General features: G+C 37.3%; 1 protein-coding gene and 1 pseudogene across 3 annotated transcripts in view; both read right to left on the bottom strand.

Annotated features, from left to right (window-relative positions):
- HEATR5B (HEAT repeat containing 5B) overlaps positions 1-23560 on the bottom strand; it is a 75417-nt gene that overhangs the window by 20538 nt on the left and 31319 nt on the right. For all 3 annotated transcript variants that reach the window (XM_037066561.1, XM_037066562.1, XM_037066563.1), the window contains exons 20-26: positions 17018-17207; positions 13122-13291; positions 10327-10471; positions 8544-8783; positions 7624-7875; positions 4835-5016; positions 2726-2794 (exon numbers count right to left, since the gene is read on the bottom strand). In XM_037066561.1, the coding sequence (XP_036922456.1) occupies positions 2726-2794; positions 4835-5016; positions 7624-7875; positions 8544-8783; positions 10327-10471; positions 13122-13291; positions 17018-17207 (1248 nt within the window). The remainder of the gene's footprint in view (positions 1-2725; positions 2795-4834; positions 5017-7623; positions 7876-8543; positions 8784-10326; positions 10472-13121; positions 13292-17017; positions 17208-23560) is intronic.
- Positions 22546-22662, bottom strand: LOC119001493 (uncharacterized; annotated as a pseudogene).

Below are 23560 nucleotides of genomic sequence, written 5' to 3'. Positions count from 1 at the left end.
AGGTTGTGGGGAAAAGGGGAGCCTAGTTCACTGTTGGTGGGATTGTAGACTGGTACAACCACTATGGAAAACAGTATGGAATTTTCTCAGAAAACTAAAAATGGACCTGCCTTTTGACCCAGCAATTCCACTGCTAGGAGTATATCCTAAGAACCCTGAAACACCAATCCAAAAGAACCTATGCACCCCAATGTTCACAGCAGCACATTTACAGCCAAGAGTTGGGAGCAACCTAGGTGCCCATCAGTAAATGAATGGATGAAAAAACTATGGTACATTTACACAACGGAATTCTATGCAGCAGAAAGAAAGAAGGAGCTCCTACCCTTTGCGACAGCATGGACGGAATGGAAAGCATTATGCTGAGTGAAATAAGCCAGACGGTGAAAGACAAATACCATATGAACTCACCTTTAACAGGAAGCTAAACAACAAAATAAACAAGTGAGCAAAGTATAACCAAAGACAGTGAAATACAGAACAGGCTGACAGGGACCAGAGGGGAAAGACTTTCAGGGAGAAAGGGGAAGGATTTACAGGAACTAGTATAAAGGACACATGGACAACAACTAAGGTGGGGCAGGGTGGGGGAGGATGGAAGGGAGGTGGGGAGCACTGGGGCAGGTGGGCTAGGATGGGCGTAAAAGACAGAAAACTGTACCTGAACAATAATTAAATTAAAAAATGTTTTTAAAAAGTTGGGAATAAATATTTATGTAACTATTTTATTCTTTTACAATGTTATTCTCAGTGAATTAAAAACTAAATTGAATGAAATTAATAAGGATATTTTAAAATTGATGATCGATTATAAACATACTGATGGCAAAATAAAATGCCAATCAAAACAATGTTGAAAATGACATTTAAAGTGAAAAAGACAAATATAAGCATAAAAATAAAGAGTTAATACTCCTAAGGAGATAAGACATATTGGAGAGAGTTGAGAACATTTCTGTGAAATCTGGTAGGAAGATAACTGTAAGTTGAGGAAAATTGTAAAGATTGAGGTAGACACTAAGTTTACTTTGCAAAGACCCAAGTTCTTTTTCCACTTTAAAAAACATCAAGTTAGAAATTGCAGCTACTACAACAGGGTTTGGTTAATGTAGAAAGAAAAAGCCAACACTGAATCAGCAAAATCATATTCAAAGATCTTGGTCTTATATCAAAAGAATGGTGAATGAATGTACATTTATAAGTTTTAAGCTGAAACCAATATTTAAAGTATATAGTATGTTTATGATTCCCACCCTGCTTTAAATAATGTTTTGATTAACCCAGTGATTACCATCCCCAAATGTGTTACAGTTGAAGGTCTTCCTATAATATCTAAAAATTACTATGGGATGCCACGTTTCACGATCTGCTAAAGCCAAGTCCTCACTTTCCCAGAAGGAGAAACACTGCTTCACCTTTTGCAAAATCAGGTTTTCTTCCAGAAACAGAAGCATAGGAGGTCAAAAATTTATGCCTCACTATAAAAGAAGAAACTGCTTATCAAAAGAAGCACTAGGGCCACATAAGAACTAAGATATTTAAGGCAAATTCAGTAACAGGAAATTTTCATACTACTCATTCACAAGATAAAGTTTTAATAGATTTTGTTTTTCTAATGATGAAGAGCTTGGTGAGAGGTTTTCTCTGCTTAAATACTATGCTCTGAAACATGACCATGGTACACTTACACTACGTGACTGTGACTTCTCAGGTTTGCTGGCATTCCAAAGCAAACAATTTACTCTCACTTGAAGTCTGTACCTGTACCACAACCCACCCAGACCTCTTTCTTAAACAAGGCTCCCTCTTCTGTCTCTGGTCTGAGAGTGGTGGGAGGAGTTCGTTTCTCTTAAGGCTACCATTAAGACAGCTGGCTTCAGAGAAATAACTCTTAACAGTGGAAGGAAGAGGCAAATCCATTCAGCCCCAGAGAGAACAAAGTCAGAAATTTCAAATCACCATTGCAACACAGAACATTTTCTCCATAGAGCCCACATGTAGCTTGATTGTGGATTCAAAGCAACAACGATAAACCACAGCTCTGTGCTCCAGAAAACATGCAAGGAGAGAGTTACTTCTATTCTACCCTTAGGAAAACAAATGAGGAATCTGATTTCTGAAAGGTTAGGGCTTAATGCAAGATGAGGCATAAAGAAGAGAAACTTATTAAAGGTGTAGGAACACGTGCTTTTGTGATTCTCTTCAGATGCAATAATGTAAGACTAATCCCCTGGGATTAATTTTGCAATGAAATATCTGTCATCAAAAAAATCTGTTGTCCCCTAATTATCATTAGGATATATTCTTTAATTATTCCAGATTTTGAGACCTTTTATTTTAGCTCCTCTTATGACAGTCATGTTTCTATTCACTTCTAGGTTATGTAAGAGCTTCTGCAGCCCAGCCCAAAGTCGTGTCCTCTGCGATGACAAAAAACGGGGAACGTGATTAACAGTTTCTATTTCATCATTTGATACAGAATAAAAAAGCAAACTGTCACTGTTATACTACCAAGATAAAAATAAATGTTATGACAAAAAGGGGATGTAATTAACAGTTTCTGTTTCATGATTTGATACAGAATAAAAAGAAAACTGTCACTGTTACATTATGAAGATAAAAATAAATGTTATTTAATTTTTCTGTGTTCTTCCTTGGAAGTGAAATTCTAAGACACCTATGAATTTACAGACTGTAACAATAGAAAACCTGTCTTTCTTCTTACCTGGCAGGCTTTAGCTATTATGTCTGATGGGGTATCTTGTGAAAAGGCTGGTCTTAGAGCAGCTCCCACCTGGAAATGTAAGTGCAAGCATTTTATTTTTAAAACTAAGTTCTCAACATAAAGCCTCTTTTGTCTTTGAAGATGAAAACACACAAAACACACCTTTGTTCCTTTCCTTTTTATTATGTCACTGTCGTCTTTCTTTCCAGTCACACTAAACTCAGGCATACCACTTTTCTTTTGCCTTCCAAGAGGTTACTGTTATGAAATCCATATGGATACATACCAAACAGGCAATGAATTTTGTTTTTTCCTTTGTTTTTGTTAAATTGCAGACAGGATTTTTCAGACAAAGTTATGTGTTCCCAAAGATTAAAAAAAAACTGCTGTTTGTTTTTGCCCTTGCGTTTTTCTAAATATATTTCTAACAATATTTACTTCATAGGGGAATCTTATATAACTGGATCAATTCTGTTAAATAACTTAGTCCTAAAAATTCACAGTCACTAAAAAAACTTAGAGATCATTTCACCTCAAAAAGAGATGCTTGAAAAGATTATTCAAGAAATCTTATTTTAGGTACTGTTGTTATAGCAATAAGTGAAGGAATTTGAGCTTGAGTTTTAATAAGCCAACATCAGTCACAGATTCTTAGATACCTCAGATTTAATATGTAAGAGCTAAATAAGGAATTAGATGTAGTCAACTCCTAATTGAGATGTCTTCCCTTTCACTAGAGACACACCTGCGAAAGCAGATCAACAGCAATGAAGAAATGAACCAAGAACCCCTCTCTGTGACTAAAGGTACACGGCTACTAACTGCAGTATTAGTACTGTGGTAATCAGCTAACTGCAGAGGTGGTAGTTGGGTCCTGCACTGAAGGAGAAAAATGCTACAAAAGAGATTATTGGGTCGACTGATAAAACTGGAATATGATAGATCATATAAAAATAGTATAACAATGTCGAATTTCCAGAAATTGATAACTCTTCTTGATTATGTTCTACAGTGTTTTTGTCCTTTGGAAATCAGACTGAAATGTTCAAGGGTAATGATACATGATTTAAATAATTTACTTTTAAATGGTTTAGAAATAAAACTGTGTGTGTGTGTGTGTGTGTGTGTGTACAAAGAGAGGAGAGACTGACACGATCAACAATAAAGCAAATGAGGCAAAATTAACAATTGGCAGATATAAAAGGTAAAAGCCAGTTTCTTGTACTATTCTTGCAACTTTTCTGTTTGATTTTATTTCCAAATAAAATGTTTAACAAAAAGAAATGACCTTCAATCTAACAGGTTGACTATTTGGGAGTAAACAATTACATACAGGTTTTCAGTAGCCAGTTAGGCTAGAAATTAACTTCCTTATTTGTACTTATGATGGAAAAACAATGGATCATACATTATTCACTTTATTTCGTTTAAGTTTGAGCACAGCTTTAAGTTGTGGTATGTCCAGAACCAAGATTCTGGTATAATCACAGTAAAAAAATGTTTCTTCTTTCCTTGCTAACATAAGTTTTTCCCTTTAAATAACCCACCATTACTAGGATCACATCAAATAAGCCTCATTTGAAGAACACAAATAAAGGAATAAACCTCAGGAGAAATAACTGTCTGTTTAGAATGAAATAAAAATTTTTCTAACAGTATCTCTTTCAGTAATATTTTATCTGCTGTTTTTAACAGTTAATTTCTTTCAACACACAGGGCACAATTGCTTCTTCTTTTTAAAAAGACTTACAAAGAAAGTCTGGCTATATAAAAACAATGGGAACAAATCCACAGCACTCTTTGAATGTGCTCTTTATCTTTAAGTGGCATGGCTAAATATGTAAAACACAAGACAGGAAAGCCAGGCTGGAATTTCTATTCTAGGTTTATCACTGACGTGCTATCACTACTTAAAAATAGTGACAAGTGTTATACTATTGTTTCCACAACTGTGGATTGATTCAAACTATGTAACAGATGACGGCTATAGGGATACGCCTTCCACATGAAAGGTTGTAGTTGCAAATCCATTTCTCCAGGGGACCCTCACTCCTTTAATCGTCACCCAAAAGATTAATACTAGGTTTTTCAATAAATAGAATATCTCACATTAGCTTGATACTGCTCCAGAATCACATGACCTGGGAATTCTGGTTCAGGCACAGATGCAAACTTCTTGATAATGTCTTCAAGTGCTTGGAGCCCAGCCATCCGCAGCTGGTTGCTGTGATCAGTTGCAGCCATGAATGCCATGCGAATCAGGTCGGAAAGATGAAGTACCAAGAGGTCATCTAAAAATAAAAATGGGAGGCAAAGGGAAACTTTTCTGAAAATAGGTGTAATAACATAAAATATGAAATGAAATAAACTTCTTTTATAAAGCAGTTATGTATCACATATTTCAGTGTGCTTAAAAATAGCAAAGATACACTTGCAAGAAAGCTTGTACATCATAACCTTCCAAGAACACTGATAAACTAAATACCGTAACTTTCCCCAAAGGACTCTGTAATTCATTAAGAACAGGGATTGGCGAACATTTTCTGTAAAGAACCATATTTGCCAGCAGATATATGTATTTACCATATAATGTGCTCCCATGGATAATGCACTCCCATGGATAACGCACGCCCGTGTTTTTTGGCCCAAACTTTAAGGAAAAAAATCTTTCATTTTAATTTTAAAATTCGATTATTTATTTATTTATTTATATTTAGATACTTGTCTTCTATATTATAATTTTAGCATTTATTTTTGAACATAGTATGGTAAAAGACATTTTATGTAACAAATAACTACAAAACATAAGAACAGATACAAGGTATTTCAGGTACTACCCACGTTAAGATGCCAATCCTTATTTTTCCCTAAAAACTTGGGGCAAGAAGTACACATTATACACAGCACAGTGTGGTAGTAAATATTTTGGCATGTTCAGCCATATAATTTCCATAGCAACTACTAAACTCTACTGTTGTGTCATGGAAGTTGTCACAAAGTATCTTCAGGTGGGTATGTGGTGCTCCAACAAGGAATAAAGACAGTGTTTATGACATATTGTGCTTTGCTGCGACCTTACGTTTAGACTCACATTTTATACATTGTGTGCCATGTTTTACTTTTTGTTTGTTTTTTAATTCATTTGTAGGCTCTGCTACTTCTTAAACACAGTAAAGTAAACTGAAAGGTATTTTTTTTTAAATATTTTATTTATTTATCTTTAGAGGGGAAGGGAAGGAGAGAGGGAGAGAAATATCAATGTATGGTTGCCTCTCCCGAGGACACACAATGTATCGTGTGTCCCTTGCCGGGAACTGGCCTGCAACCCAAGCATGTGCCCTGACTGGGAATCGAACCGCGATCCTCTGATTCTCAGGCCCGTGCTCAATCCACTGAGCTACACCAGCCAGGGCTGAAAGGTATTTTTAATATACAGACTTCAATACTGTTAATACACACAGCTTGTCTCCAGATATTTAAAAAATGACAGGGAAATGAAGAGACAACAAAATACAAGACACAGAACCTGAACAGCTCTCTGACTGTCTGGGTCTCTGCCTTGGGAAAAGGAAGATACTGGACCTCATAACCTCTTTGTAAATTCCTCATTAATATCTGATGAGGGGCTATGTGGTACAAAAAGCTTACAAAACATTAAAAACAGTGAGGAGTTTCAATAATAAACAATCTCCACCTTCTAAAAAATATGCAACAGCACTTGTAAAATCTGAGTTTAAAATATGCCAAGGCATTCACAAATGCTGCGGACTGCAAAACTTGACGTTACACGCCTTAAAGTTTTGTCATTTCTATAAAATAGAGTGCCACCCTGACAGTTTTAACACCGAGTTGTTAAAACTAAGGAAGCATACGTTACTACCATCATTATCCTTAGGACAAATGAGACAGATATATAGACAAGGAAGGGAGGGAGGGAAGGAAGGAGGTGGGGAGGGCAGGCGGAAAGGTAACAGTCTGCAGGAGTGTCCAAATCACCGTCCACAGCCTGAATGCGGCCCAGGAGGGCTATGAAGGTGACCCAACACAAAATCCTAAATTTACTTAAAGCAGATATGTTTTTTTACTTAGATATATACATTTTCTGTATCAGTGATCACAAACTTGGGACCAGCTCAGCAATTTTAAGATTATCAAAAGGGCCACTGCATAATTATTAGAGGAGGAGTTAATTATGTGAGGAGTTTTTTGCTTATCTGTGGTGGTAGATATCACAAAAATTATGCATGGACCTTTTTTTGCTCATCAGTTTTTGTTAGTTTTTGAATTTAATGTGTGGCCCAAGACAATTCTTCAAGTATAGCCCAGAGATGCCAAAAGGTTGGACACTCCTGGTCTAAAGCATGTTAGGCCCTGGCCAGATAGCTTAGTAGGTTAGAGTGTCGTCCCAATATGCCAAAGTTGTGGGTTTGATCCCTGGTCAGGGCACATACAGGAAGAAACCAGTGAATGCATAAATAAGTGAAAGGACAAATCGATGTTTCTCTCCCCACCCCCCGCCCCTCTCCCTCTAAAATGAACAAAAAAATTGTTTTGAAAGAAAGAAAAGGGCCCTGGCTGGTATAGCTAAGTGGATTGAGCACGGGCCTGCAAAGCAAAGGGCTGCAGGTTTGATTCCCAGTCAGGGCACAAGCCTGGGTTGCAGGCCAGATCCCCAGTAGGGAGCATGTGAGAGGCAACCATACATTGATGTTTCTCTCCCTCTCTTTCTTCCTCCTTCCCCTCTCTCTAAAAATAAAATAAATAAAATTATTTAAAAAATTAGTAGGCTCGTCAGGAAAAAAAAGAAAAGAAAGAAAGTAAAGCATGTTGCACAGCAGTAAAATATTGTAAACCTATAAAAATACTCTGGGGACAAGAAGTACACATTTGAAACTTACTTGTAGGGTTTCGAAGTTTAGCAGAACGTGCCATGGCAAGATCAAAGTGAGCCTGGTCTGCATTCTCACACAAATGGATGATTCGACACAGGCAATCAGCGGCAAACACCCGGGTGGCCCACCGCGGTGCCACAAAAGGCTTTGATTTGTCTTCTTCGCCTAGTGTGGTAAACATGGTATCATCATCCATCTCATCTTTCTTTTCAGATTCTTCATCCTTCCCACTGCCTAACGGAGTTGCCGTGCTCATATCTGTAACAAAAATAAAAGGATATTAAACCACCTCACATGTAACAAAAATAATGCTTTAGAAATAACGATGTTAGATTTCTAATAAAAAAAGAAAACAGTAGAATTGGCAAGCTTTCTTTTTTAGACAATAACAAACCAAGGAAAGGGCAAAAAGATATCTTACATGTTTCATTAGTTTAACACACTGTGCTATCTACAGAGTAACATGGGATTGTTTCTTATATCCTCATCCAAGGACAGTTTTTTTCATTGCTTTTAGAGAGAGGAAGAGGGGGAGGGAGGGAAAGAGAGGGGGACAGAGAGAAACATTGAAGTGGGAGAGAAACACTGATCAGTTGCTTCCTTATGGGCCCCAATCAGGGTTCAGACCTGCAATTTCCGATTTATGGGTGGGCATTCCAACCAACTGAGCTACACTGGCCAGAGCACAGTAACCTGGGATTTTTATACTGGAAAATTTCACTTGAACTTAGTCATTTTCCAAAAAATAAAGAAAGGTCACTAGTTTGTAATATATTTATCAACATTTTTACATTAGTAGTTTTAAATGTAAGATCAAATTTATATATCTATATATGTACATATTTATATGTGTATATATAAGTACACATCAGAAGTGAAAGAATTTTCATTATTTTGAGAACATATTTTCTATATTAAGTACGTACCACTAGATGCTGCCAGGACATCTTTACAAAGCATTAGCCAGTGGGAAAGTTTCTCTACAGCCAGTGATGAAAGCATATGTCCCAAAGTATCGTGAATGTCAGAACATAATTTTCTGTCAGTCTCCCGGTCTAGCATTCCAAAAAGAAGTCCTTCAAGACCCGTTTCTGTTATATTAACACCTTGGTGGCGGCAATGGATATCACTCTGAGAACTAACTCCAGGTGCAAAAGGACTGACATCTGAAAAGCAAGTATTACAGATGAACTCACATAAGATTTTGTTGTATATTGTAGGCAACAATTACGCTAAGAATTAAGACTTAATGTAAATTCACAGGAGCAAAAAACCCAGCTAGCTATATTTATCTGTGGTCTCCATTTTACATATCATTAGATTAGAGTTTAATCTGACGATTAAAGGTAAATTACCCTGATACATAACACTGATACTCTTAGGTATTTTAAATAAATCTCCAGGGAATGATGCTTAATAAATATATTTGATTCTAACAAGAGAGGTAAAGAGACATTTTCTAAATAGATTTAATTTAATGGACTAAAAAAAAATTTGCTATATTTGTTGGAAGAACAAACTGAAACTTATTTAGTCTCATATTTCAGATATTTTTTAAAATATCTATAAAGCAAGAACATAAATTATAAATGGATTGTGTTCTATAAAGCAAGAACAGGAATTATAAATGGACTGTATCCTAAAAGTTCATTTAAAATTTTGAAAAATCCTTTCTAAGAAACATACAATCAAAAAATAATACAGTTGATAAATTAGTAGTAAAGTTCTTGCTTTATCTGAAAATCTTGTCATTCTCACAAAAGAAGAAGTAATAAAACTGGCAGCCGTAAGAATGAATACAGTATGTTTATTAATAGAATTCTCATTATACTATTCTAAAATTGAGGATATTTTGGTTTCCTTCTTCTTAGTCCCCAAGCAACCTCTATGCATTAGAAAGTCTTTTAAAAAAATTATTGTTGACACTATTACAGAGGTCCTCATTTCCCTCCCTTTGCCTGGCCCCGCCCATCACTCCCCCCTCCCCCTTCCCTCTGGCTGTCCTCACACCCGCTGTCAGTGACTGTAAGTCATTCCTATGTGTTCTTTCCCTAATCCCTTCACCTTCTTCCATGGAGTCCCCTCCTCCCCGCCCCCCACAGCTGTCAGGCTTTTCTCCCACAATAGAGAAAATATCTGTCAATTAAGCGCTGAAAAAGTTCCCAAACCACCTACCCCTAGAGAGAGAAAGACCAGCTATGAACTCAAGCTATACTAAAAGCCCTCAGAAAGCAAAGACATGAGGACCTGAATCAAGCAAAGATCTACCTTTTACTGCCAAAATATCTACCAATATTTCATAGATTATTGGTTACTTTGGCCTTACCTCTTAGAGGAAAAGTTTTATCACAAAAAGTTAACTGCCAAAGACTGGAAGTTTTCAAAATAAATCACTTCTCTTTTCAGAAGTCTGTTAGTGAGACCACGCAACACCCCCGCAGTTAGTCACCCATTATACAGCTAAATCATTCTCAAGGGATGTCAGAGTGCTCAGATACTAAATGCTATTTTTTGAGCTATACAATTTTTTTAAGGTAAAAGTACAAAATTACCAAAAAACTCTAGAATTTTTAAGGTGATAATGAATTTCAAAGAATGAGAAAACTGACCATATTTTAGCACACACAATAATGTTACTGAATAAGTAACGGTCACTGGAAACATTAAAGTATTTAAATGAAGAGAATACTGGCTTGTAAAACAACTCACTCGTAACGCTGCTCTCTTTGTCCCCTGCGTGTTTTGCCAGGCTCATGGCATATTCGCACACTTCCGCGGCTTCCCTCTGTGCGAGCTGCCGGAGACACGCCACGGCCGCTCGCCGAAGTAACAAATGCGAGCTACATAAGTGAACCTGGAAACCGTAACAGTTTCAGACATTTTTTTAAAAGCTCTAATTGTACTTGCATCATGAAGACATATAAACACCTAACTTGTGAAGGGGCTCTTCATTTAGCAGCCTCAACTGTTTAAAAAATATAGTCAAATAATGGCTGTTTAGAAAAATAATACCAATAAAATATATAAAGAATATTTTGGTAGTGAAAGTAACTGTCTCCAGACCTGGGCACTAAGTGTCATATAATATTTTTAATAAGATTCCAGAAGGATATTTTCCATATCTTATTTTACACATGGTCCTACTAAACTTTGTTATCTAAACTTTCATCCTTAAGGAAACTCACTGCATTCCCTGTGGTTTACTGAAAACTGCCGCTGAGATAAACAAAGTCATGTCATGACTTTCCCAGATCCTCTTGAATGTGTTCTATCTCATAAGGCCAACCTCGACAGATCTTTAAGGAGGAAAAAAAGGAGAGGAAGCAGACCAATTGCGGAGTGTGTGTCTGCATCTTCGTCACATGTCAGTTGCCTAGCTAAGCTTGTATCAGGTAACAGGTTCACCTTGCTCAAGAGGTGCCATCTGTGGCCTGAGAGCCTGGGCATTAGGCCGTGGCTTTTGCCAGGATGTTACATGTCACGCTGCAGAATTCAATCTAGTGCATATTCTTAGTTGACTATTTTCTTTGTGAGTGTTCTTCGTAAACATTTCCCGCGCATCTGGTTTCTGCCCTGTGGCATACTCAGACTCCTTGATGATCTGGGACTAATTCAGGTCCCTGTGGTCAGTGGTGCAACAGGAGCGAATTTTGCTGAGTAAAGCTAAATATACCACATGAGGCCTAATGCCATAGCCTCTCAGCTCCTTCACTTCCCTCTCCTCAGCAATGCCTTCCCGGGGTTTCATCTACAGTGCCTTTCCTTCTCCCTTTATATCAGCCTCCTTCTGTCTTTACCTTTCTCCCTTATCCAAATGAGACTTTTGGATGTGCTGTCCTGCTAACTTCCTCACCTCCCTCATCCTGCTCCGTCATTTAACTGAATCTGCTTGGCCAATGCCCAACTCGGACTGTAGCCGAGTGTGGCTGCTTGATGCCTGTACCCACCCTGTTTACAGGTGCTGGAGAAAGATCTCACAGCGGGGTGAACTGGTACCATCCTGCATCACACGATGGAGCCAAAGGGCGCCACTGACCTCTAGGGAGCCCTCAGTCCTACCACAGGATTGTGTATTTCTCCACTTCCTCCAACTCCCACATCCTATTCTCCTCAAACTTGTCACCTTCCTCTTTGCTCCCTCTTTCACGGAACTTTGTCTTTCCTTTCATTAAGAAAGTAAAAATCATTAGATAACTCCCTCCACTTCCAGCCACCAAATCTACAAATGCGCCTCTACCCACACTCACCCTCTCCTTTCTCTGGGTTGTTCTGGAAGAGATATCCCCTTACATATGCCCTGGAAACTCTACCCCACGAGAAACCTTGGACAACTATTCCCTCTCTGTCCTACACCTTTAACTCCTCAACCCTACTGGCTTCATCTCAACAGCATTTAAATATGCTCTCTTCTTGCTACTGCAGGAGAAAAAGAGTTTCTCTTGTCTATCACCCCCTGTCCTCTGTCCTCCCCTTTACAGTCAAACTTCTGGAAAGAATTTTCTATTCATATTCCACCTATAAGCCAATGTATTTGGGCTTCTATTTGCACCACTCTACCAGACGATTAAAAAGTCCTTTAAATGCATCCCTCCTTCCGTTGCAGGGCCTTTCATGTATTTTCCCTCTGCCTAAAAATAAAGCTATCTTCTCCAATACTCTGCTCTTTCCCAAAGCAACTCCTATGTATCCTGAAGATCACACCTTAAATATCACATTTTTTCAGGGGAATCTTCTGAATGTCTGAATTATGATAGGCTCCCTGTTAAATGCTCTCCTGTAGCCTTTTCTAACACTTGTTTGTAAATAATCACTGTTGATAATGTTCTCTTGAAACCATAAACTTCACTATGACAGAGGCTTCATCTTATCTTACCTCCCTCACAAATCTATCCCCTGTACTTTGCATGGTGCCTGACATACAGCAGGCTCTCACCAAACATTTGTTGAGTGAATAAATTAATAACCGTGAGGGTAGCAACAGAGTCTCAGGAGTTATCAATTTATACTTTAGGAAACAGCCCTGACTAGTGTGACTCAATTGGTTGGGTATCGTACTGCCAAGTGAAAAGTTGCCGATTCAATTCTCGGTCAGGACACATGTTTGGGTTGTGGTTTTGGTCCCTGGTCGGGATGTGTACAAAAGGCAACTGATCAATGTTTCTCTCCCACAGCGATGGTTTCTCTCCCACTTTCTCCCTCCCTTCCCCACTCTCTACAAATAAACCATAAAAACTTAAAATTTTGGAAAAAAACTCTGAGTGGGTAAGACTAAAAATATGATACATTCATTCCTAGCCAAGAAATAAATAGCTCATCAAAATACTTAAGACGTGAAAAAGAAAATCACTAAAAAAAAAAGTAAGTCATCGTAAAATGACTACTGAAGATGAAGCCTAGATTTTACCATCCAGGAAACATTTTTTTATTTTGGTCCAGTTTGATCTCTTGGGAAACAAATGGGAGCTCTCTCGATAAATCGGTAAATGAAAGAGCTTCATACTTACACAAAGGCTAGGGACAAGACTGGAGAGATTGACGTGTCGTGGTGCAAACATGTGAAGCTGCTGAAGGCAAGATATAGCCGCTGCCTGAACAAGAGAATCTGAATGGTCTTGGGTAATCGCACAACCCACTAAACAAGAAGAACGAATTGTAGAAGTTGTTGCTCCATTTCCTAGTAGTAAAATAAAAGAAAATGGACAATACAACTATTTTATTATTATCAACAAAAATATTTCTAGAAAACAATTATTTTCTAAATAACCTTCCTTCCAATTACTATTCAGATTGTTTGGAAATTATTTTGAAACAATAACATATAGATGACAATAATGTACTTCCTTTAGATTTAGCTAGATTTATATTTATTTACTGAAAAATTATATTGTCTTTTAAATCCATCAATTTTATTTGAAAGAGCTAAAAGAGTCCTCATTTCTGGTTCTCTGCTAAACCAACATTATCATGTCTATTATATAATAACTTAAAATCCCATTTTCCAAATAAGATTATAGTGATCTCTCACCTATCTCGGGAGTTACATTCCAGAGATCCCTGTGATAGGTGAAAATCCACAAAATAGCAGAGTTACATTTATTTTATTATTTACATATATATTAAGGCTTTGAAACCCTTCCCACACTCCTATAAACCTTTCCCACTCTCTAATTAACCTTTCCCACACTCTTACAAACACTTCATATGTTCTATCGTGGGTTTTAAAAAAACCGCGCAGTACTTCCACCAAGATGGAGGCATAGGTGGAAACACTGTGCCGTCTCCCACAACCAAGTTTGAATACAACAAAGGTTTGGAGAAACAAAGACACAACCAAAGGACATAAAATTGAATTATACGGAAGTCCGACTACATCTAACCGTTCAACGGGGACGGTAAGAGGGGCGGAGCCAGCAGCGAGCAGGGTCGGGCAGGACAGGGCCCCCGACCCAGGCGCGCAGGCAGACGGGAACCAGTTGGGGTGCGGGGCAGACCGCGGGCGCATATTCGCGCACAGTGAGACAGACCACGCAGGCCCCAGGGGGCGAGGGCTGACGGCGGTGGCACACTCGCGTGCAGTGGGACGAAACGCGTGGGCCCGGTGACGGCAGCAACTGCGGCACCGGTGAGGGCCGTGGCGGCAGGCGGCGGACAGGAAGCCATAGTCCCTCTTTGACCCCGCCCCCACATACAACGTCACAACCCAGCGACTTAGTTGCCCTGCTCTAGTGAACACTTTGGGGCTCCGATCCTGCTACGGAACAGGCACGAACAGCCCAAAAGATGGCGCAAGAAGAACTCAAAGTCCCAGAGCCAATAACTCTAAGCGACCGAGAAATTGCCAGCCTCTCAGAAGCACAATTCAAGACACTATTTATCAGGATGCTCACAGAACTGGTTGATTATAGTCACAAATTAGAGGAACATATGAAGGCTAAACTAATTGAAATGAAGGGAGATGCACAGGAAACCAATAGTGATGGAAAGGAAACTGGGACTCAAATCAATGGAATGGACCAGAAGGAAGAACAAAACATCCCACCAGAAAGGAATGAAGAAATGAGAATTCAAAAAAATGAGGAGAGGCTTAGGAACCTCCAGGACATCTTTAAACGTTCCAACATCCGGATTATAGGGGTACCAGAAGGGGGAAAGAAACAGCCACGAGTGGAAAACTTATTTGAACAAATAATAAAGGAGAACTTCCCCAGTCTGGCAAAGGAAATAGACTTCCAGGAAATCCAGGAAGCTCAGAGAGTCCCAAAGAAGTTGGACCCAAGAAGGAACACACCAAGGCACATCATAATTACATTAGCCAAGACTAAAATGAAGGAGAGAATCCTAGAAGCAGCAAGGGATAAGGGGACAGTCACCTACAAAGGAGTACCCATCAGACTGTCAGCGGATTTCTCAAAAGAGACCTTACAGGCAAGAAGGGGCTGGAAAGAAGTATTCCAAGTCATGAAATCCAAAGACCTACAGCCAAGATTGCTTTATCCAGCAAAACTTTCATTTAGAATGGAAGGACAGATAAAGTGCTTCTCAGATAAGGTCAAGTTCAAGGAGTTCATCATCACCAAGCCCTTATTATATGAAATGCTAAAGGGACTTATATAAGAAAAAGAAGATGAAAAATATTAACAGTGAGAGGACAGCAAACTCTTAGTTATCAACAACCACACCTAAAACAAAAGCAAACCAAGAGGACAGCTAGATCAGGAGTGGAACCATAGAAATGAAGAACACATGGAGGGTTAGAAACAGGGGGGTGGGAGGGGGAGAAGGGGGGAGAAGGCACAGAAAATAGCATAGATGGTAGGTAGAAAATAGATAGGGGGGAGGGTGAGAATAGTGGGGGAAATATAGAATCCAAAGAACTTGAGACACGTGGTTATAAACTAAGGGGGGGGGGAGAATGGTGGGGGAGGGAGGGTGCGGGTAGAAGGGATTGAAGGGGGGGAATAGAACAACTGTAATGGTATAATCAATAAAATATATTTAAAAAATAAAATAAAATAAAATAAAATAAATTAAAAAACCGTGCAATACAGGTGAAGCTACAAATAAGTGAACCACAATACAGCAAGGGACAACTGTAAGAGCAACTTGTACAGAGATAGTAGGAAAAATAAGTTGTAGTGTTATATACTATCTATATAAAAATGTCTTCATTGCCAAATATAAGTGATTTATAATTTTTACCAATGTAAAATAATATTATACACATAGGAAGACTAGACAAGGAAATCACAGAATCATAGAAGTCACATTCTATTTTGAAATACACATTGCCTCATCATCACCACATCTGCAAGCACCTGGTAAACACTTGTACTTAATCAAAGTCACATATTGATTCTCTCCATATCCTTCTGATAGTTACTGAAGAAAGAACTATTCACTTTCTCAAAGAGGAACTGAATCCAAAAAAGAGATATATCTAAATCACCTATTTTTCAATTCCTAGCATTTTTCCTTAAGATTTGTTTCCACTGCTTTCTTTTTAAAAATATCTCCCCATGATGGTTAAGAATAAAAGCAGAGGATATTGATCCAGGCTTCATTTCTGATTCCAACCACTCACTGGCATATATATATATATATGATTTTCAAATATATATATATATTTGAAAAACACTTCCAGAGGTGTTTGAAAAAACACCTCTCTCAGCCTCAGTGTCTCATCTGTATAAAGGAGAGATATATTTATCTCAGGATTGTCATCATAATTAAATGAGATATTTATAAAAAGCTTGACCCACTGAAAGCATTTAATAAATGCTGAAATAAAATCTGAAAGTAACTTACATATTCAAGATAAAGTCACAGTAATTTGCTGACTTCAGTGTTTAATTTAACCATTAGTGGGATTATTTCAGCGTAACTCAGTGGTACGAACATGGAACTTAGAATCATAAATCTGCTATTCATTAGTTCAGTACTTCTAAGCATGTTAGTTATCTTCTCTGAGCTCTCTTTCACAGGGACAAATTAGATGATATTATCTACCTTATAGCAGTTGTTTTTCAAACTATGCTCCTGATCCTTGGCATTAAAAAGAGAGCAAAGCAAAAGTTCACGAATACAAGTGAATTGTTCTCCAGGCCAAAGGAATTCTACCTTCATCTTTACCTTAATGGGACACCAATTAACATTTCATTTAGAAATGTTTTCTCTGTTTAAGACTTCAAAAAACACTGTGAGTCACAGGTTTGTTGTAGGGATAAAACAAAGTAACACATGTAAAAAGCAGAGTTCCAGGCTTTCCATAAATTGTAAGTACTCAGTTCATAGTAATGATTATTATTATTACAAAATTTCTTTAAACAACACGATGATGACATTCAGGAAGTTGAAAGATAGTAATTATCTGTCTAGTTCCTCTAATTTAAGATGAACTTACCCTGTAGCTCAGGGCCAACAGTGGTAATTATAGCACCCAAGCATCTACCCAAACACTGATGAACTTCTGTATGTGAGGGTGGAACTGTCAGCAGCAAGGTAAGAACTAGAGATAATGTCGGTTCCACATATCGACGATACATTGGGCCACTGGAATCCACTATCAAAGCCAGTGAATGAAGAGACCAAGTCTGGAATAAAATACAATTTTAGTTGTCAGAAATAGAGTATATGAAGTTAGTTTTTAAGTTAAATTTTAGTAAATATTATCATCTGAGTTTTTAATCTATGATCTAGAAATATTTAAAAATATATTTGTTAAGAAATATATAGCACATAAGCTACCAACTGCCAACAATAAAAGTAACAGACATACAAATGCTATGTTTAAAGTTTCTCTCCAGCATGGCTTTGACGGTCAGAAATAAAATTTCAGTGATGATTTAATTTTCTTCTACTATAATATATACAGAGTCCAGCACAAATAACAACCCTTTTTATTAAAAAATGATAAGCGTGTAATTCTGTAACATAACAATACCATACTCAAGTATATCATTTGTTCAAATTAAAACTATAAATTATTATACCCATATTATTACTATACCAACTACTTTCAAGAAGACATTATTTTTACCAGACTTTGTATAACCCTGGTAAACATATAAGAACCTAACATAGTGCCCTGGCTGGTGTAGCTCAGTGGATTGAGCATGGGCCTGCGGACCACACAATCGCGGTTCGATTCCCAGTCAGGGCACATACCTGGGTTGCTGGCCAGTTCCTGTTCCCGGCAGGGGACGCATGAGAGGCAACCATACATTGATATTTCTCTTTCTCTCTCTCTCTCTCTCTCTCTCTCTCTCCCCTTCCCTTCCCCTCTAAGATAAATAAATAAAATCTTAAATAAATAAATAAAAATTTTATGCCCTGAAAAAAAAAAAGAACCTAACATAGGAATACCTAAATATATAAGGAAAATCTAGAGGACTTCATGAAAGATATAGACAGTAATACACTCATCAGAGGGGATTTTAACACCCCATTGTCAATAATGGATAGATATTCCAAGCAAAGAATCAACAAGGATATTGTGGCATTGCAGAACACTCTAGATCAAATGCTCTTAATTGATATATACAGAACCTTTCAACCCAAAGAAGCAAATTATACATTCTTTTCAAATGCACATAGAACATTCTCAAAGATAGACCACACATGATAGGACACAAAACAAGCCTCAACAAATTCAAGAGAACTGAAATCATATGAAGCATCTTCTAGGATCGCAATGACTTGAAACTAGAAACCAACCTCAAGGAAAAAACTGAAAAGCATTCAAATATATGGGGACTGAATAGCATGCTATTAAATAATGAACAGGTTAACAATGAGGTCAAGGAAGAAATAGAAAAGTTTCTAGAAACAAATGAAAATTAACACGCAATAGCACAAAACCTATGGGACACAGTGAAGGCAGTCCTGAGAGCGAGGCTCAAAGCAGTGCAGGCCTACCTAAAAAAGACAGAAAAATCTCAAATAATCAACCTGACCCCACATCTACAAGAACTAAGGGAACAACAACCAAGCCCAGAGCAAGTCGAAGGAAGGAAATATTCAAGATAAGAACAAAATTGAATGACATAGAGACTAAAGAACAATTTAAAGGACCAATAAATCCAGGAGCTGGTTCTTTGAAAATATAAACAAAATCAACAAACCATTAACCAGACTCATAAAGAAAAAAAGAGAGAACCCACATAAATAAAATCAGAAACAAAAGAGAAGTTACAAGAGATACAGAAATACAAAGGGTTGTAAGAAATTACAGAACAAATATATGCCAAGACATTTGACAACCTAGGTGAAATGGACAAATTTCTAGAAATGTATAATCTTCTAAAATTGGTTCAAGAAGCAGCAGAAAGCCTGAATAGACCAATAACAACTAGTAAAATTAAAGCAGTAATCAAAAAACTCCTGGCACACAAAAGCCCTGGACTGGATGGCTTCACAGGCAAATTTACCAAACATTTAAAGAATTAACTCCTATCCTTCTCAAACTATTCCAAAAAATTCAAGAAGAGGGAAGACTCCCAATCTCATTTTATGAGGCCAATATCATCCTAATTCCAAAACCAAGTAAAAACACAACAAAGAAAGAAAACTATAGGACAATATATCTGATGAACATAAATACTAAAATCCTCAACAAAATATTGGCAAATCAGATCCAGCAATACATTAAAAAGATCATACAGCATGATCAAGGGGATTCATCCCAGGGATGAAGGAACGGCACAATACTCACAAATCAATAAACGTAATACACCATATAAACAAAATGAAAGATAAAAATCACATGGTCATATCAATAGATGCTAAAAAAGCATTTGATAAGGTATAGCACCCATTTATGATAAAAACACTCAGCAAAGTGTGAACAGACTGAGTATACCTCAACATAACAAAGGCCGTATATGAGAAACCTACAGCCAAAATAATACTCAATGGGCAAAAACTAAAAGTTTTCCCCTTAAGACCAGGAATAAGTCAATGATGTCTGCTTTCGCCACTTTTATTCAACATAGGATTGGACATTCTAGCCACAGTGATCAGAAATAAAAGGGAGCCAAATTGGAAAGGAGGAAGTAAAATTGACATTGTTTGCAGGTGACATGACAGTGTACAGAGAAAACCCATAGGCTCCACCAACAAAGTACTCATCCTAATAAATGAATCTGGCAAAACAGCAGAATACAAAGTCAATATTCAGAAATTGAAGGCATTTTGTACACAATGAAATACCAAAAACAGAAACTAGAAAAATATCCCATTTTTTGTAACAAGAAAAATAAAGTACTTAGGAATAAACCTAACCAAGAAAGTAAAGACCTGTACTCAGAAAACTACACAACATTGAAGAAAAAAATTAAGGAAGATAAAAATAAATGGAAACATACACCATGTTCAGGAATTGGAAGAATTAACATCATCAAAATGTCCATACTACCCAAAGCAATCTACAGATTTAATGCAATCCCTATTAAAATACCAACTGTATATTTCACAGATATAGAAAAAATATTTCACAAATTTATATGTTACCAGAAATGACCCCAAATAGCCTCAGCAATCTTGAGAAAGAAGAACAAAGTAGGAGGGATCATGATACCTGATATCAAACTATACTACAAGGGCACTGTACTCAAAACGGTCTGATACAGGCATAAGAACAGACACGTAGATAAATGGAGCAGAACAGAGAGCCCAAAAATAAACCCAAGTCTCTGTGGTCAATTAATATTCAACAAAAAGGGCAGGTATATAATAAGGAGTAAAAATAGCCTTTTCAACAAATGGTGTTGGGAGAGCTGGATAGCTCCATGCAAAAAAATGAAACTTGACCACCAAGTTCCTCCATACACAAAAATAAACTCAAGATCGATAAACAACTTAAATATAAGTCACAACACCATAAAAGTCCTAGAGGAGAGCATAAGGAGGAAAATCTCAGATACTCCACACAGCAATATTTTTGCTGATGTAATTCCTAGGGCAAGGGAAATAAAGAAAAAATAAACAAATGGGGTTACATTAAATTAAAAACCTTCTGCACAGCTAAAGAAGACATTATCAAAATGAAAAGGGATCCAACCATATGGGAAAACACATTTGCCAATGATACCTCGGACAAGGGTTTGATCTCTAAAATATATAAAGAACCCGCATGACTCAACACCAGGAAGATGAACAATCCAATTAAAAAATGGGCAAAGGACCTGAACAGACATTTCTCCAAGGAGAATATACAGAGGGACCAGAGACATATGAATGGATGCTCAACATCACTAGCCATCAGAAAGACGCAAATTAAAAACACAATGAGATACCACCTTGCAATGATCAAAATGGCCATCATTAACAAATCAACAACAAATGTTGGCAAGGATGTGGAGAAAAGGGAACCCTAATATAGTGTAGGTGGGAATGCAGGCTGGTACAGCCACTGTATAAAACAGTATCGAATTTCCTCAAAAAACTAAAAACAGCACTCCCTTTTGATCCATCAATCCCACTGCTGAGATTATACCCAAAGAATCCTGAAACACCGATCCAGAAGAACCTACACACCCTTATGTTCATAGCAGCATTATTTATAATAGCCAAGTGCTGGAAATAGCCTAGGTGCCCATCAGTAAACAAATGTATCAAAAAACTGTGGTACATTTACACACTGGAATAGTACTCGGCAGAAAGAAAGAAGGAGCTCCTACCTTGTGCCATAGCATGGATGGATCTGGAGAATACTATGCTAAGGGAGATAAGCCAAGCGGTGAAAGACAAATACCATATGATCTCACCTATAAGACAAACCTAATGAACAAAACAAACAAACGCACAAAACAGAACAAGAGGCATGGAAACAAGGAACACACTGACATTGACCAGAGAGATGGGGATGGAGGGATAAGGGAGGAGAGAAGAAGAAGAGACTAGTCAAGAATGAGGTATGAATGATCCATGGACATGGACAACTGGGTGAGGGTTGACTCCAGGAGCAGGGGATGAATGAGTGAAGGAGGGTAAAAGGGGAAAAGTCAGGACAACTGTAATAAAACAATAAAATCATTAATTTAAAAAATAAACAAATATTAAAAACTGAGATGTTAGTATTTATTAAAATTTAATTTTTTAATAATCAAGCTAACATTAGCCTCTAATTACAATATCAGCAGACAGAGGATACTGAAACATTTATGAATAATGAAAGAAAAGGACTGTGTGCCAGGTACAGTATAATCAACTAAAATATTATCTAAATGTGAAAGCAATAGAAGCTATTTTTTAGATAAGCAAGGATTCCAAAAACACACCATCAAGACCCTTCCTAAAATAATTACTGCTGGAGGAAGTTTTCCTAAGAACAAAGATCTCAAGATAGGAGTTGAGGGTACAAAAAAGGAAAACATTATTGAACAGTAAGTCTCCAGTAATTAAATACACATAGACAACAATACAACTGTGAAGTATGATTTTTGAGTAGATCCTAAAAAAAGTAAGAAAAACTTAACGATTACTGTTGTACTATTCTGTAAAGATATATATTGAAATATTAGCTTTAAAGGCATGTATTTGATCCAAATTATGGTAAAATGTCCTGTCATATAAAAACCATTTGGGGTGGTCTCTTAGAGGAGTTTGGTTTTAAGGAATTAAAGCAAAAGAGAGCTGAGAAAGTGATAAAGATGAAAGAAGAAAGAAACGTAGTACCTATTCTCTGACATAAAAGAAGCAAACAGCAACTTCTTGTGTAGAATAATTTCATAACTGCGTTTTTTCTTCCAAAGTAATATAAAACAGCATTAAAATATTTATTTATTTATTTATTTATTTATTTATTTATAGAGATGGGGTAAGGGAGGGAGATAGAAACATCAATGTGTGGTTGCTTCTTGAACACCCCTTGCTGAGGACCTGGTCTGCAACCCAGGCATGTGCCCTGAATGGGAATCCAACCAGCAACCCTTTGGTTCACAGCCTGCGCTCAATCCACTGAGCTACACCAGCCAGGTCAAAACAGCATTTTTTAAACTGGTAGGAATAGATACTACACTTGATCTAGCCAAAAGGCCAAGAAGCGATAAAACAGCATTTTTTTTAAAAAGCAGTGTAATACCCCTCAAGGAACATGATTACTTGATTTTTATTGTTAATGCTTTTAGGAATTTTGTGCTTTACACAGCCAGAAACCTTTACCAAGAAGTCGGAGGCAAACCAAACCTGTACACTAGACACCTCTGGTGATTTAGTGTCCTTTACTAAATCCTGAAGGAACTCACTCATCAACTCAACAAACTAATGGCAAGTAGTAATGAAAATTAAACTTATGAGTCCCAATATGAGGCTAACAAGTTGAATGCTGTTGCATTAATATATTCTTAATATTTTCAGGTGCTTTGATGTGAAATGGTAAATTAAAAATGTAGTATATATTTACATACAGGAAGCCCTTGACTCTCAATGTAGTTATTTCTATTTGTATTTAAAAAGAAACACACAAGCAAAAAATTCAGACTACACTTGAGAATCCATCCAATGACCTGAACCTGTGTTGGGGGTATTAGAAGATGGGAGAGACAGAAGGCTGATCATTAAAAAAAAATGGATCAGGCTTGGCTGGGGTTGCTCAGTGGATTGAGCACCAGCTATGGACCAAAAGGTCACCAGTTTGATTTCCACTCAGGGAACATGCCTGGGCTGCGGGCCAGGTCCCCAGGTGGGGGTGTGCAAGAGGCAACTAATCATGTTTCTCTCCCTCTCTTTCTACCTCCTTTCCCCTCTCTCTAAATTTTTTAAAGTACTTTCAAAAGTAATTTACTTTTTTAAAGTAAATAAATAAAAATTTTTTAAAAATTGATCTAACAAATGTAAGAAAATGCAAAAGGGGAGAAAGAACAAATGTAAAAAAATAAATAACAAAAAGAAAATATGTTTCAAGAAATGTATGTGAAATGCATTAAATTCCCAGAATAAGACAATT

The sequence above is a fragment of the Sturnira hondurensis genome, unplaced genomic scaffold (assembly GCF_014824575.4).
Source record: "Sturnira hondurensis isolate 20B ecotype Veracruz unplaced genomic scaffold, ASM1482457v3 Scaffold0016663, whole genome shotgun sequence".
Taxonomy (NCBI): Eukaryota; Metazoa; Chordata; class Mammalia; order Chiroptera; family Phyllostomidae; genus Sturnira; species Sturnira hondurensis.
Note: the sequence above shows the minus strand (reverse complement) of the source record. Positions and strands in the feature narration are given on the sequence as shown.